Source organism: Emys orbicularis, chromosome 16, assembly GCF_028017835.1.
Source record: "Emys orbicularis isolate rEmyOrb1 chromosome 16, rEmyOrb1.hap1, whole genome shotgun sequence".
NCBI classification, from domain to species: Eukaryota; Metazoa; Chordata; order Testudines; family Emydidae; genus Emys; species Emys orbicularis.
In genome coordinates this window covers 26,316,017-26,329,140 of record NC_088698.1, presented here as the reverse complement: position 1 = coordinate 26,329,140, position 13,124 = coordinate 26,316,017, and the positions used below count along the sequence as shown (strand labels likewise).

At 38.8% G+C, this 13,124-nt stretch overlaps 1 protein-coding gene across 2 annotated transcripts in view; it reads left to right on the top strand.

Moving 5' to 3' along the window:
* IFT81 (intraflagellar transport 81) overlaps positions 1-13,124 on the top strand; it is a 59,303-nt gene that overhangs the window by 38,206 nt on the left and 7,973 nt on the right. For both annotated transcript variants that reach the window (XM_065417878.1, XM_065417879.1), the window contains exons 11-13: positions 8,488-8,637; positions 10,283-10,411; positions 12,471-12,560. In XM_065417878.1, coding sequence (XP_065273950.1) covers positions 8,488-8,637; positions 10,283-10,411; positions 12,471-12,560 — 369 coding nt within the window. The remainder of the gene's footprint in view (positions 1-8,487; positions 8,638-10,282; positions 10,412-12,470; positions 12,561-13,124) is intronic.

Sequence of the window (13,124 nt, the reverse complement as noted above, 5' to 3'; positions counted from 1 at the left end):
TGCAGTTTTCCAGTCATAACTAGCTCAAGAAGTTGCACAGCCGGATGGAATTTACAGGCAACAGCAGGGAGTGACCAATTCATTCGATACCAAACTACAAAATGCAAGAGCTAAATTGTCTGTCTGGTGCAGGGATTGTGAAATCTTTTAAGTACTTCAAACAGAAGTACAATGAACATAGGGGCAAAGTTGGCAAGCTGTTAGCTGCAGCTGTCAGATCCTGAAAATTAGGGAATCAAATTTTGACACTTAAAAGGGTAGATGGTTCAATTACAAGTGATCCTAGGTAAACCTGTGATATTTTTAGCTCTTTTCACAGCACATCGTACTTTTCAGAGTTCAACGTAGGACCCCAGGAGCCTAGACTTTCCCAGGGTATCAGAATTAAATAGGATCAAAGCTAGGTTCACCCATAGTGGATGAAGTCGAAAAGAACATGTTGTAGAGAATGTAGCCTAGGACATCCCATGGATTTTTAAACATGTAGTTGAGTTAAGCAACTTGCTTGGTTGGTGAGTTATTTTTACATACACATCTCTCTCTCTCTCTCTCTCTCGGAGAAATATTTTGTTTGCAAATATCAGGAGAAGAAAAGAGGCCTTTGACTGTAGATCAATCTGCCCCAAAAGTGTCCTAGTCAGTGTGAGTCCATCAAAATACAAACTTCTGTTAGCAATACCAGATAGATAACTTTAAAAGTGTGGTCATCAAGGAGCTGGCAGTTTAGGCGTTAATGGGTTTAAGCAGGGACCTGGGATATATTTTCCCCACCATTATGCAACCATCTTTTTCTCTTAACTACCAAGTGAAATATTGGAGAAAGGTTTTAATCCTTTCTGCCAAAGGTTCTATAAATAAATTAAACGGGGGAATGGATGTTATGGTCAATCCCACTGTGAGTACAAAGACAGCAAGTCTATGGAATTGTTACTGAAGCCCAAAGCTCTTGCTGTAAGACATTAACCACCACCAAAACCAAATGTATGTTTTGAGTCAGACTTAAAATACGACTTCACACAACTGAATGTTCTTTCAGCACCCAGAGGCATGAATAAAGCATTAATCTTATTGATCTCCATGTTTTCAGTGATAATTGGAAACAGTCTTTCATTAAATATATTCCGGATTGGTACAAATTATTAGTAATGGCTGCCGTAATATCCCTTCCTGCCCAGCAGCAAGCATCTTAGAAGAAACCTGCTAGTCAACATTAATGAAGAACTTCTGTGATTGGTCTGTCTGATGAGCAGACTGTAGGATAATTTTCCTTTTACTATACCAAAATAATTGGCTTCTCTCTAAAAGTTTGTCCTAAGTATATGAGTCATTAGTTATATGTAAAAATATCTATACTGGCTCAAACACAGAGATCTGATAAAAGATTATTGAAAACCTGTCATGCCCAGGAACTTTCCCTGACTGAATTTTAATTGCTTGCAAGGCCTTTATCATGTTAATTGGACTGGCTAGAAAATTAACCATCTGCTCCTTGATTCTCAGTACACCGATTTGGCTAAGATTTTCTATGGCTGGCGTACTGTGACAATGATAATGTCCCAGGATTAACAAAACTGCTTGTTCAGAATCTGCATTTAATTCTTAATTTCAGAAGGAAAAGTCCTTTTTTAGGGTTTAGACTGACCTAATATTATCCAGGTGTTCTTAATTATTAATAATTTAGTTGGTTTTCGATACCTTGACATAACTGCTAAAATCTTTTCTTCACATTTAATACCTTGTTTTCTACATTGAGTTTATGCAAAAAGAAATATTTTTAATATGATGCATCTAAAATGATATCTCCACATGATACCACATTCAATGATTGCCACAAAAGTAAGGGATTGATTTGTGGATTTGTTTCACCCCACCCCATCACCCCCCAAAAAACTAGCCTCTCCTTTCATCTTTTCAATGTTTGCTGCTGTTAATCCTGGAGTAAGGAGTTTGTGAAATCTCCATTCTTTTGTTCTTTTTCCTGTTTATATGATAGAGGATACCCAAATAAACTAGTGCCTGGCTACATCTGAGAAAGGTTTTTATCTAGTAAATCTTTAAATATTAATAAATATTAAGTCAATGGCAGTATTAATGATAAAGTAGAAAATAAAATTCTTAACCCTGATAAGCGACCAACTTCTGCTCTGATTTACACTATTTCCTACTTCACTGGAACTGCCCAGGGTAAATCAGTACAGAATATGTCCCATCATGTTTATAAACTCATAATCCCAAGCACTCAAAAATCATGGGATTGGCTTAAAAATAATGAGATTTTTAAAATAAATATTTTGGATTGTCTTTTGTTGTTGTTTTTTCCTGCTGGATTTTTGGGCCTTTAGGGTTATCAGGCTTTTCTCTGCAACTATGATGGCTAGAAACTTATAACATGACTCCACAAGCAGGATCTTAAAGAAAAACACCAAATATTGTGAGTTGTTTAAACTTATGATTGACACTTTTGGTTATTGAAAGAAATATAGAAGAAAACCTGAACTAACATAAATCAGAATTATGCTGCTTGCGAAGGGCTCAATCTTGCAGAGCACTTCAGTATATTCGTAGCTGTAAGTATGTTAGTACTGCCGTTGAAGTCAATGGAACTACTTGTGCTTAAAGTTAAGAATGTACTTGTGTTTGCAAGATTGGGGCCAGAATGCTGAGAACTTTGCAGGATCAAGCCCTAAACTGTGTATAGTACATATAATGGACATAGTTTATAGAGGATTAGAGTATATTGTATGCCAGTGTTCTTTCATTTGGGAAAGCATTACGAAAAGAGAAAGCAAAGAAATAGGAGGGAATGAAGATCACCATTTATGTTCCTAAGAATATAGTTCTTTAAAAACAAAGACTTAGAAATGTTGTCTGTTCGTTTATGATACACTGCCCTTCCCAGGACTGCTTTGATTGTGTCAAATATCCCAAATACACTGAGAATTGTGAGAGGTGCTAGGTCAAAAGCCAAGTGATGTAACCATATGAAGGGAATATGTTACTTAAGTATTACTTTTAAGGAAAGGAAAGATGGTCTTGTGGTTAAAGCGTAGGACTGAGAGTTAGGAAATGTAGGTTTTGGCTCCAGTTCAACAAAGCAGTAAGCATGTGCTTAACACGCTTACGTGCTTTGCTGAATGAGCGGATAAATTCACAGGTGTCCCACAGATTTCCTGTGTGCTCTTGTGAAAGTCAATTTAATAGCTCGGACTCAGTTTCCCCATCTGTAAAATGATAATACTTATCCATCTCACAAGGGTGTTGTGAGACTTAATACATTAATATTTCTAAAGTGCCTTTAGATAATAATATGGAAGTCAACAGAGCAGGGGTAAGTGATAGTGTTGGTGGTGGATCTTTAAATAAAATGTGAGGGTTACACAGCTAATCTGTCCTGGGATTCTAGGTACCCATATGCCTCAGAACTATGAGTTCTGGTCAAAGTCCGACTTTTATTCAATCCATTTTCTAGCATAGCTACCAGGCTTTCATATTCCATCCACCCATATAAATAATCAAGTGGAAAAGCATAATTTTTCTTTGCTTACATTCAGAGTTTCTGTATCTCAGGGGGCCTCTGACTTCGCTAGCAAGCAACGGTCAGAAGGCTGGTTTGTTTACTTTAAATGTTACCTCAGCGCCAGCAAATGGTTCTTGTCCAGTCATTTGATCTTTGAAGCTTAAATAACTATTAATGTTAAGTTGCTTGAAAACGGAAAGCTCACTAGTGGACAAATGTCTTTGAAATGATACTTTACTTTGGGAAATAACAGATCCATAGGAATGCTCTAAATGGATTCTGCTGAGCTTCTATGCAGGAAACAGATGACCTGATCTATGAGTAGATTGCTGGAAAATGGACTCCTTTCTATTCCTGCTGGCTGGCTGAGTGATCTTGGCAAGCCACTTCACCTCTGTGTGTCTCAGTTTCCCCATCTGTAAAATGGGGATAATGATACTGACCTCCTTTGTAAAGTGCTTAGAGATCTACCAATGAAATGTGCTATATAAGAGTGAGGTGTATAATTTGAAAGCGATTTGGCTAAATGTAGCTAATCCTTTTCTTACTTAAAGGCTTCTTACCAGAGTAAAATGTAATATTTTATTAAAAGCTTTAAGGGCCTGATTTCCCCCCCACACAGCTAAAGATGAGTTGCAGGGCACTGCAGATGCTAAGCATGTCTGCAAATAATCATAGAATCACAGAACCAGAAGTGACCTTGAGAGGTCATCTAGTCCTGCCCCTGCACTTGTGGCAGGACTAATTATCTAGACCATTCCTGACAGGTGTTTGTCTAACCTGCTCTTAAAAATCTCCAATGATGGAGATTCCACCACCTCCCTAGGCAATTTATTCCAGTGCTTAACCACCCTGACAGTTAGGAAGTTTTTCCTTATGTCCAACCTACACTTCCCTAGCTGAAATTTAAGCCCATTGCTTCTTGTCCTATACTCAGAGGTTGAGAAAAAAAAAATTCTTTCTCCTCCTTGTAACAACCTTTTACATACTTGAAATGCCCTAGTATGCTTTCACACATTTGAAAGGATTGGTAATTTGCAATTAGACTAGTCATAAATTCCCTGATTTTGGGGATCTCTTGGTTTGATTCATGCTGCTGGGCTAGGGGGCACCTGGGCTGCCACAGATCTGGTAAGTCTGCCATGAGCTCATTTCCAGTTAGATTTAAATGGAGTTGCACCTGCTGACCTAGCACTGAATTTGGCCCTGGATTTAGGAAGGTTTTCAAATCTGTGTTACATTTGGAGAAGACTAAGTCTGTAGAAATTCTGCCAGGCTATTTGATTCATTATCTACAGAACATTGTCATCTTGCTACTATTGCTTATATCTTGTTTTACAGTTTCATGTAACTAGAATAATGTAAAAACCAAAATATGCATTTATAAACCAGGAGATCGCACTATATTAGAGCCAGATTTGCTTGTCCTAAAATGGATGGAGTTGCAACCCTGTCCACATGTCCCTATCTGAAGGTTTCATCAATTTTTTTGGGTTTGGATGGTTGCTTATTATATGGCCCAGACTCAGTCCGCTAATAATAGAACATCTGTGGAATCAGTTCTTTAATCAACAGGGTCCTTTGGTTTCCATTATTAAGTAGATTGTGCTTGGCAAAATACTGAATATGCAAATACTGTGTCTCCCACACAGGCTATTTTCAAGACCTTAAAAGTAGTTATGGAAGTGAGGAGAATAATAGCTTGCTTTCAACCCTGGGGTAAACTGACAGAAAATCATTCAGATCTGACAGCTGTCTATAGTCACATGTGAAAACAGTTTCTTCTCTTACATAATTCTTTACTATATCCTGCTGTCCAAATGAAATATCACTGGAACTGCTCCATCAAGAGAGAAGAGGGCAATCCATGTTATGTTTTTGTTATATTGGTTTGTGTTAGTTGGAATTATGTCTGATTATTTTGTAAAAAAGTATCTTCTGTAATAGCTCGAAAACCACAAAAGTCAGTGTTTGCACAAGCGATAAAACATTTTTTTCTAGTCTGTATAAACTGAAAGGATGTGTTTCTTTTGCTAATTAATGGGCTAGTTAAACTTGCAACAACAACATTACAATTGTACTGAGGTCTTTATTGTAACAAAACTGCTGCTTTACTGTTAGTGATATGACTTTTGTGACCTTGTCCTAGGTAATACGCACAATGTAAAATGGTATTCTAAAGCCACACATAGTCCAATCTGCATAGAGCACATTGAGTAATTTGTGGGTTTGTTCTTTCACGAAAAACGTTTATAGCTTTTGTCTTTAAAAATAGTTCTGGAGCATAGCAAGATAGAAAAAGCTTTGGCCTAGATATTGCACAGGATGGCAGATGAACAGGGTGGATTTCATTTTGGGCATTTTGCCCAGGACACTTTTTATAGAACATAGTTACTCTAAGGGTTCTTAGGCTGTAGTCACATCAGTTTTATGCATTATTCTTCAACAGGGAAATTCGCTCACAAGCTAGGTACTTTCATGCATCTTAATTTTTAAAGTTTAAAATTGTATCTGTGGTACTAGGACTGCTGATATTTTCTTGTGATTCTTTGTTAGTAGAATGCACTAATTCTACAATAATGACTTTATCCCAGCTGAACATTTTGAAACCTGTTTTACACTAAATTATCATAGCGTATTTTATTTGTTTTGAATTCCATGCTCTCCATCTGTGGATCTAAAAGCACTTTACAAATATCAATGATTTTTGCCTCATAACATCCCTGTGAAGGGTATCAATAAGAGCTAACCTCATTTTATAAATGGGAAAACTTAGAGATAAGAGAACGTTTAGGTCCTACATATAAAAAAAAAAGTTAGTAATTCAAAGAGCCTCAGTTCTTCTGTGTTCAGCTTAAGAGACACCTATGGCCTGATTTTTCAGGGGTATATCAAGTTGAACATGTAAGAATTGAGAGACAGATTAAGTAAATGTGATGATCTGTAAGGCTCTGGATTATTATGCTTTACTTTTTAATAAGCAAAAATTGAACTCCTGTTCGCTAATTCTAGCTGTGTGCCTTTTATGCTAGTTCTATGTATGACAGTCCTTCAGCTGGGTACACGGAGTGAAGAGTTGACATTAAAAGAGATCAAACGTTAAAAGAGATCAGTATTTTAACTACTTACAACCAGTATTTAAATTAAGAGTCTTTTCCCTATGACCCGTCTCAATTTCTCTTAGCATTTTTCTGCCCTTTTCCCATCATAATTGAGAACTCCATGAGTTCAAGCTCAGAAGGGACCACCAGTCTGACCTCCTGTATGTCACAAGCCACCACCAGCACTGCACATTATCCCAACAACCAAAATCAGACCAAAGTATTACAGCCCACAGGAGACTAGACAATTATGTGCCACAGGCAGAGAATAGGAGGCACCAACCGAACTGCACCAGTGCTCGAGGCCCCTGCAATGGCAGGGAAATAATTAAATGAGACATACCCAGACAATTGTGGCAAGTGATCTGCACCCCACGCTGCTGAGGAAGATGGAAAACCCCCCAAGGTCACTGCCAAACTGACCTGGGGGAAATTCCTTCCCAATGCCACATATGGCGATCAGTTAGACCTTAAGCATGTGAGCAAGAACTAGCCAGCCAAGCACCTGAGAGAGAGAATGCTTGGTGCCATAGGCGCCGATTCCGTGAGAGAAATCAGCAGGTGCTCTGCACCCACCAGTAGCCAAGCTCCTCCCATCTCACCACCTTCTCCACCCACCCCGAGCGTGCCGCGTCCCCACTCCTCCCCCTCCCTCCCAGTGCTTCCAGCCTGCCCGCTGCCTAACAGCTGTTTGGCGGCACTTAGGACTTTCTGGGAGGGAGGAGGAGGAGCGGAGATACAGTGCACTCGGGAGGAGGCGGAGAAGAGGCAGGGTAGGGGTGGGGACTTGAGGGAAGGGGGTGGAATGGGGGCGGGAAGTGGGCAGGGCTGGGGTGTGAAAAGGCGGGGACTTTGGGGAAGGGGTGGAATGAGGGTGGGGCGAGGGTGGTGCAGGGGCGGGGCAGGGTGGGGGGGTGTCGAGCACCCACCGGGCAGAGGGGAAGTCGGCGCCTATGCTTGGTGCCACTTCAGAGCCCTGGTTAACCCCGTACAATGTCCCATCTCCAGATGTGGCCATCCTTGATACTTCAGAGAGAGGATTTTTTTTTAAATACTCTGTAGAATACATGGGGGTGGGGGTGGGGGAATCCATTCCTGACCCCTGCAGGTGACTCGCGGAAACCCTGAAGCATGAGCTTTAGGATCATAGGACTCTGTAATTCCTGTGTGTTCACTGGTTAAATTTGGGGGGGGGGGGAATAGAACACTTAATTAAAAAAAAATGTAATTGCCATAGTGACGTGAATCAGAGGTAACTGGAACATTAATGATAATACTTACCACTGCCTTTCATCTTAGGAGAAGAAGGGCAATCTTGTGGCTCAAGCCCATGAATAGATAGTGGGAGACCTGAGTTCTACTCCCAGACTGCCACAAATGTCTTGTCACTTTGAGCAAGTCATCTCTCTGTGTCTCAGTTTCCATCTGTAAAGTGAGAATAATAATGATTATCTACTTCACAAGGATGTAGTTCAGTTCTGTAAAGCTCTTTGATGTTTTTGGATGAAAGGCATTCTCATGTAAGTGCACAGTACTATTATATTAACTTTATTATTATCCAAGGGTCTACAAAAATTTTCAAACATCAGTTAGCCATTCTAGCCCCCCAGTGGGGCAAGTAAGTAGAAATGAATGATTTCCAAGTTCCAAATGGCTAAACAGAGGTATAGAGAGATGGAACTGACTTTTCTGATGTCTCATGGTGAGTGATTGGCAGAACTGAAAATAGAACCTGGGAGTCCTGATTTCCAGTTCTCTGCTAAATGCTATCTAAACAGGATAGTTTATTGTATACAGTTACAAAGTGTGATAAGGCCATTTTTTTCATTCAAATTAAATTACAAATATCCCTGTTATGTCTCATTTCAGTTTAAACGATATGTTAATAAACTTCGAAGCAAGAACACATTTTATAAAAAGAAGCGTCAAGAAATAGCAGAAATTACAGCCGAGTACGGTATCCTACAGAGAACAGAAGAACTCCTAAAACAACGTCATGAGGCTATTCAGCAACAGTTGGTAAGGCAAAATTCTCCCACTCCCATACAGGCTAGCCACTACCACAGCGATAACCATCAATACAATGATATGGACATAATTGGTTTGGAATTTTTTAATGTGTTTTAATCTTTAAAGCTCTCTTACTATTATTAGCTAAACACTGATAAAGCGTGCTTGGTATAGGAATTGTTTTAATCTGCCAGTTATACTCAGCTATCATATTTCATGACTAGAAATAGTTTCTTATGGACAGTAGTACAAGCTCTACTTTTTTTTTTCTTGAGTCTGATGGGCCTAATCCTGCACTCAAGTGAAATCACTGGCAAAAATTTTATTTACTTCAACAGAAGTGGGACTAGGTCCTTAATTAGTGGAAGGTAAGCTTTAGTATATTTTGAGAGCTTTAAAATTACTTTATCAACAATAAGGTACAGATACAAGCTGTGAGAGATACTGGAATAGTATTTAAAAACAGCAACAACAACCAAGCATTAAGAAGCAAATGTACTTCACAGTGGTTCCTGAAGTAAGTTAGAGAATATGTATTACTCAGAAATTGAAAACTAGCCAAACTCAGCTTCTACCACTAAGCAACAAGAAAAGGATTTCCCACACCAATCAAGGGCAACTGAATATGCATGAGTACAGAATACAAGTCTCCAGGGAATAGACATCCATTCTAATTGCACTAGAATTTTATGGCAAGATAGATAATGTACATTAGTTATCCTGCAGTAAAAAACACACCTTTTTTGGCAATGAAGGCAAAGCCTATATCTAATGCCATACAGCTATTAAACCCCATAAAATGCTCCACACCAAAGTGGCTGTAGATATTATAAGATTAATGTTTTTAAAACCACTAGAGTTGAATGGGGTTTTTGTAAGACTGATCCACTTGGAGTTGGTATATGTGTGTCACTTTTAGAGAATTAATGCCCTGCATACTAGTCTACCATGACTGCTTGAGTAGTCGCTCAACATTCTGTGTTAACTTACATTTCTTTGCATATTTAATGATCAAATACTGTAACCACTGTGTGAATGAAAAGGTAAAGTTTTGTTAGACTGTGAATGGAATAAAAGATGGTTAAGAGAATAATTTCTCTACTGTATTACATCCCAAATATTTTGAAGAAATGTATGGGGAAAAATAGCTTTATATATTAAGGCATTACCTTAAGCTATTTTCTTCTATAAAAAAACACGATTGGAGAATACAGTTACAAAACAGTTCAGAAATATTGTATTCTGTTCTCGTTTACAAAGTAGTTTTTTTTATAGAATTAGCTATATTTACTACAGATTACATCCTCCAAAATAGACATCCCTCTTTTTATATATTTGTTTGCTGCATAGAAGATCTGATCCAAAACCCACTGAAGTCAATGGGAAACGTTCTTTTGACCTCAGTTGGCTTTGAATTAGCCCCAGATAGAGGTCTTGCAGAAAGTCGTTGTTAACCTACCGTTTGAACAGAATGGCAGATACTTTAGTTAGCTCTCATGGCAGTCATAGAGTTTCATCACTCTTAAAATAAACTGATTCCAGCACTTAGCTTCACTTTCAGCATTCTTGCAACGTTTCACTTACATTAGAGAACTCACTCCATGGTCTGCCAGCACCTGTCCTCACATTTTGTATTTGTTTCCTATGTCCACAGCAAGCTATTGAGGACAAGAAGGGTATCTCTGGATACAGTTACACACAGGAGGAGTTGGAGAGAGTATCTGCAGCAAAGAGCGAGATGGATGAAATGAAGGGACGAACATTAGATAACATGTCTGAAATGGTGATTTCTGATCGTTTTTCCTTTAGAAATATCAGGGGTATCAAGTCTAGGCTTCCTTGGTTTGACATTTTTGTGATTTCAGGCATTGTCTATTGTTAGTATTGGCACCTCAATTGAAAACATGGAATGGGATTGAAACTTAACAAAGACTCCCTTTTCCAAAATGTGATTTAATCACTGGAAGTATATAGTTGTTGTTAAACTCAAAACATAATGCGTTTTAAACAGCCTGATTAATCCCTTCCCCCTCTCAATTGCTCAACTTTCAACTGTCATGAATCTTATGATGTCATCATTTAACTCATCATAGAGTCTTGCAGACAAGACAGGACTTGAATTTCTAATGAAAAAATCACACAGAAAAAATATTTATTTAAAAGCTTCTCAAGCCTTCTTTATTTATACATAGTAAAGAAACAACAAAAAAGGGCATAGGTTGTTCTTTTACACTTTGCAGGTCCCTTTTTAAACTGACTGGTGAAAATAAAAAAGCATTCTTCTCAGCCAGGAGGCTGGATACGATTTGAACAGTTGGGCAGCGTCATTTCATTCTTTCAAAATATTTCTAGTTTTCAAAGTGTTTTACAATCATTTCTAAAGCAATCATAAATGTACTTGCAAAAACCTCATTGTTGCTGAACCAGTAATAGGAAGCCCCGGAGCAGGAGGGATTTCCTGCTCTGGAATGTCCCGTCAGAGGAACATTGAGTACTCAGATTGATTTCTATATATTTTTATCAGGGGAAGCCCCAGCCTGTCAGCACTTTTGCAAAAAATATAACGTTAGAATCCAGGAGAGAGACTACCTGCTGGGTGTCTAACCAATTTAAAATTAGAAGAAGAACTGGGGATTGGATTGGAATTAGATTGATGGAAAGCAAGAGGATCACACAAGTTTCTTGGGAAGCAAGAGATTGCCATAAGTTAAATAAGGTTTGAACCTCATAAATGTTTGAGGTTCTCCTATCTTTACTGCACAGATTGGTTCCTCTTTATAACACTTCATTGTAAAGCTATCCCTGTTAAAAGGTTTTTGTACTCTAGATTACAATTTGTATTGGTCCTAACACAACTTCCACTGAAGTGAGTTCATCCATTAGGTTCAGTGGGCGTTGGATTGGATCCTGTGTTCATGGAAATGCTCCCTCTTTATTACACGCTGTACAAAATACCCGGTTTTCAGAAGCAGTCTTGGGGCAGGTCTATACTAGAAGCGCTACATGGGCATAGCTGCGCTGCTGTAGTGTGTCTGGTGAAGACGCTCTCTGTCAATGGAAGAGCACTCTCCTGTCAGCATAATTACTCCACTTCCAGGAGAGGCGGAAGCTAAGTCGGCAGGAGAGCGTCTCGCACTGGTGTGGACAGCGCTTGGGTCGCTGTGATTTGCGTCGCTCACAGGGGGTGTCTTTTTCACACCCCTGAGCGATGTAAGTTAAATCGACTTACGCGGTAGTGTAGACCTGCCCTTGGAGAGAGAGGACTAAATTTGGTGTAAATAGGTGTAATTTTGTATCTATCCTGATGAAGAACATTATAAAATATCAGTAGAAGATTTGATACTCTTATTTAATATATATATTTATTTGTAGCTATTCTCTTTGTGCCCACCTTATAGATCAGTAAATGCAAGTAATGTTAGAAGCTGACTAGAACTTTTCCCATTTTTTCGGTTCTTGTCAGGGTTTGACAGGCCATACACCTGAGCTAAAAAGGTTCAGAGACCTTTATTCACAATAAGTTCCAGTCTAAGCAAGGTATTAGGTTGCATAATCAGCAGGATAGAATTCATCTATATACAGAATAAACAGGCAATTCAAACCATGAGAGCAGAGCTGAAGTAGATTGTGATGGTACCCCTATTATAAAATGTACTATGTTTCCTAATTATCGTTTGCCTATCATTTGTTTTACGTAATATATGATTCAGTTTCTTTTCTTCACATCTCATACCTGTTTTCTCCCCATATCTTTCCCTTCCTTTTCTTTGCCCTCCCATTCTTAATACTCTCACTGTTTTACTAATCGCATATTCATGTAATGCCTTTTCTTCATATATCAGGTAAAAAAACTGAATGCTATGGTGGCAGATAAGAAGTCAAGCTTAGCTCCAATTATCAAAGAATTGAGACAGTTGCGGCAGAACTGCCAGGTTAGTAAAAACGTTTAGGAATATATTGTGTAATAGACATTAGTGAACTGTCTGTGCACTGGGACAAATTTTCAGAAATCACCTCTAAATTATGCTTTGCAGTTTTGCCCATGAAATCAGGGGCACATCTGCGACCTGCTTTACTCCAGATTTATACCAATATAACTGTGTTTGGTTTCAGTAGCATTACAGCAGCATAAAACTGGTATCACAAGTGGCGAATCAGGTCTGTAGATAAGTCTGTCTGTAAACTGCCATTCAGAAGTCTGTGTCCAAAACTGATTGCATGTGCAGATTTAGAGGCTGAGTTGAGGCCCCTATGAAAATTTAAGGCAATATGCATGTTACTTAAGTTTTATTCTTAGTTGTTGGAATCCAAAGAGCTAGATCCTCTGGTGGTACAAGTCCATACTGTCTTGTGGACACAGGTGCTGGGGGTGCTGCAGCACCCCTGGCTTGAAGTGGTTTCCATCATATACAGGGTTTACAGTTTGGTTCAATGGCTCTCAGCACCCCCACTATACACATTGTTCCAGCACCCCTGCTTGTGGATTTAAACAATTT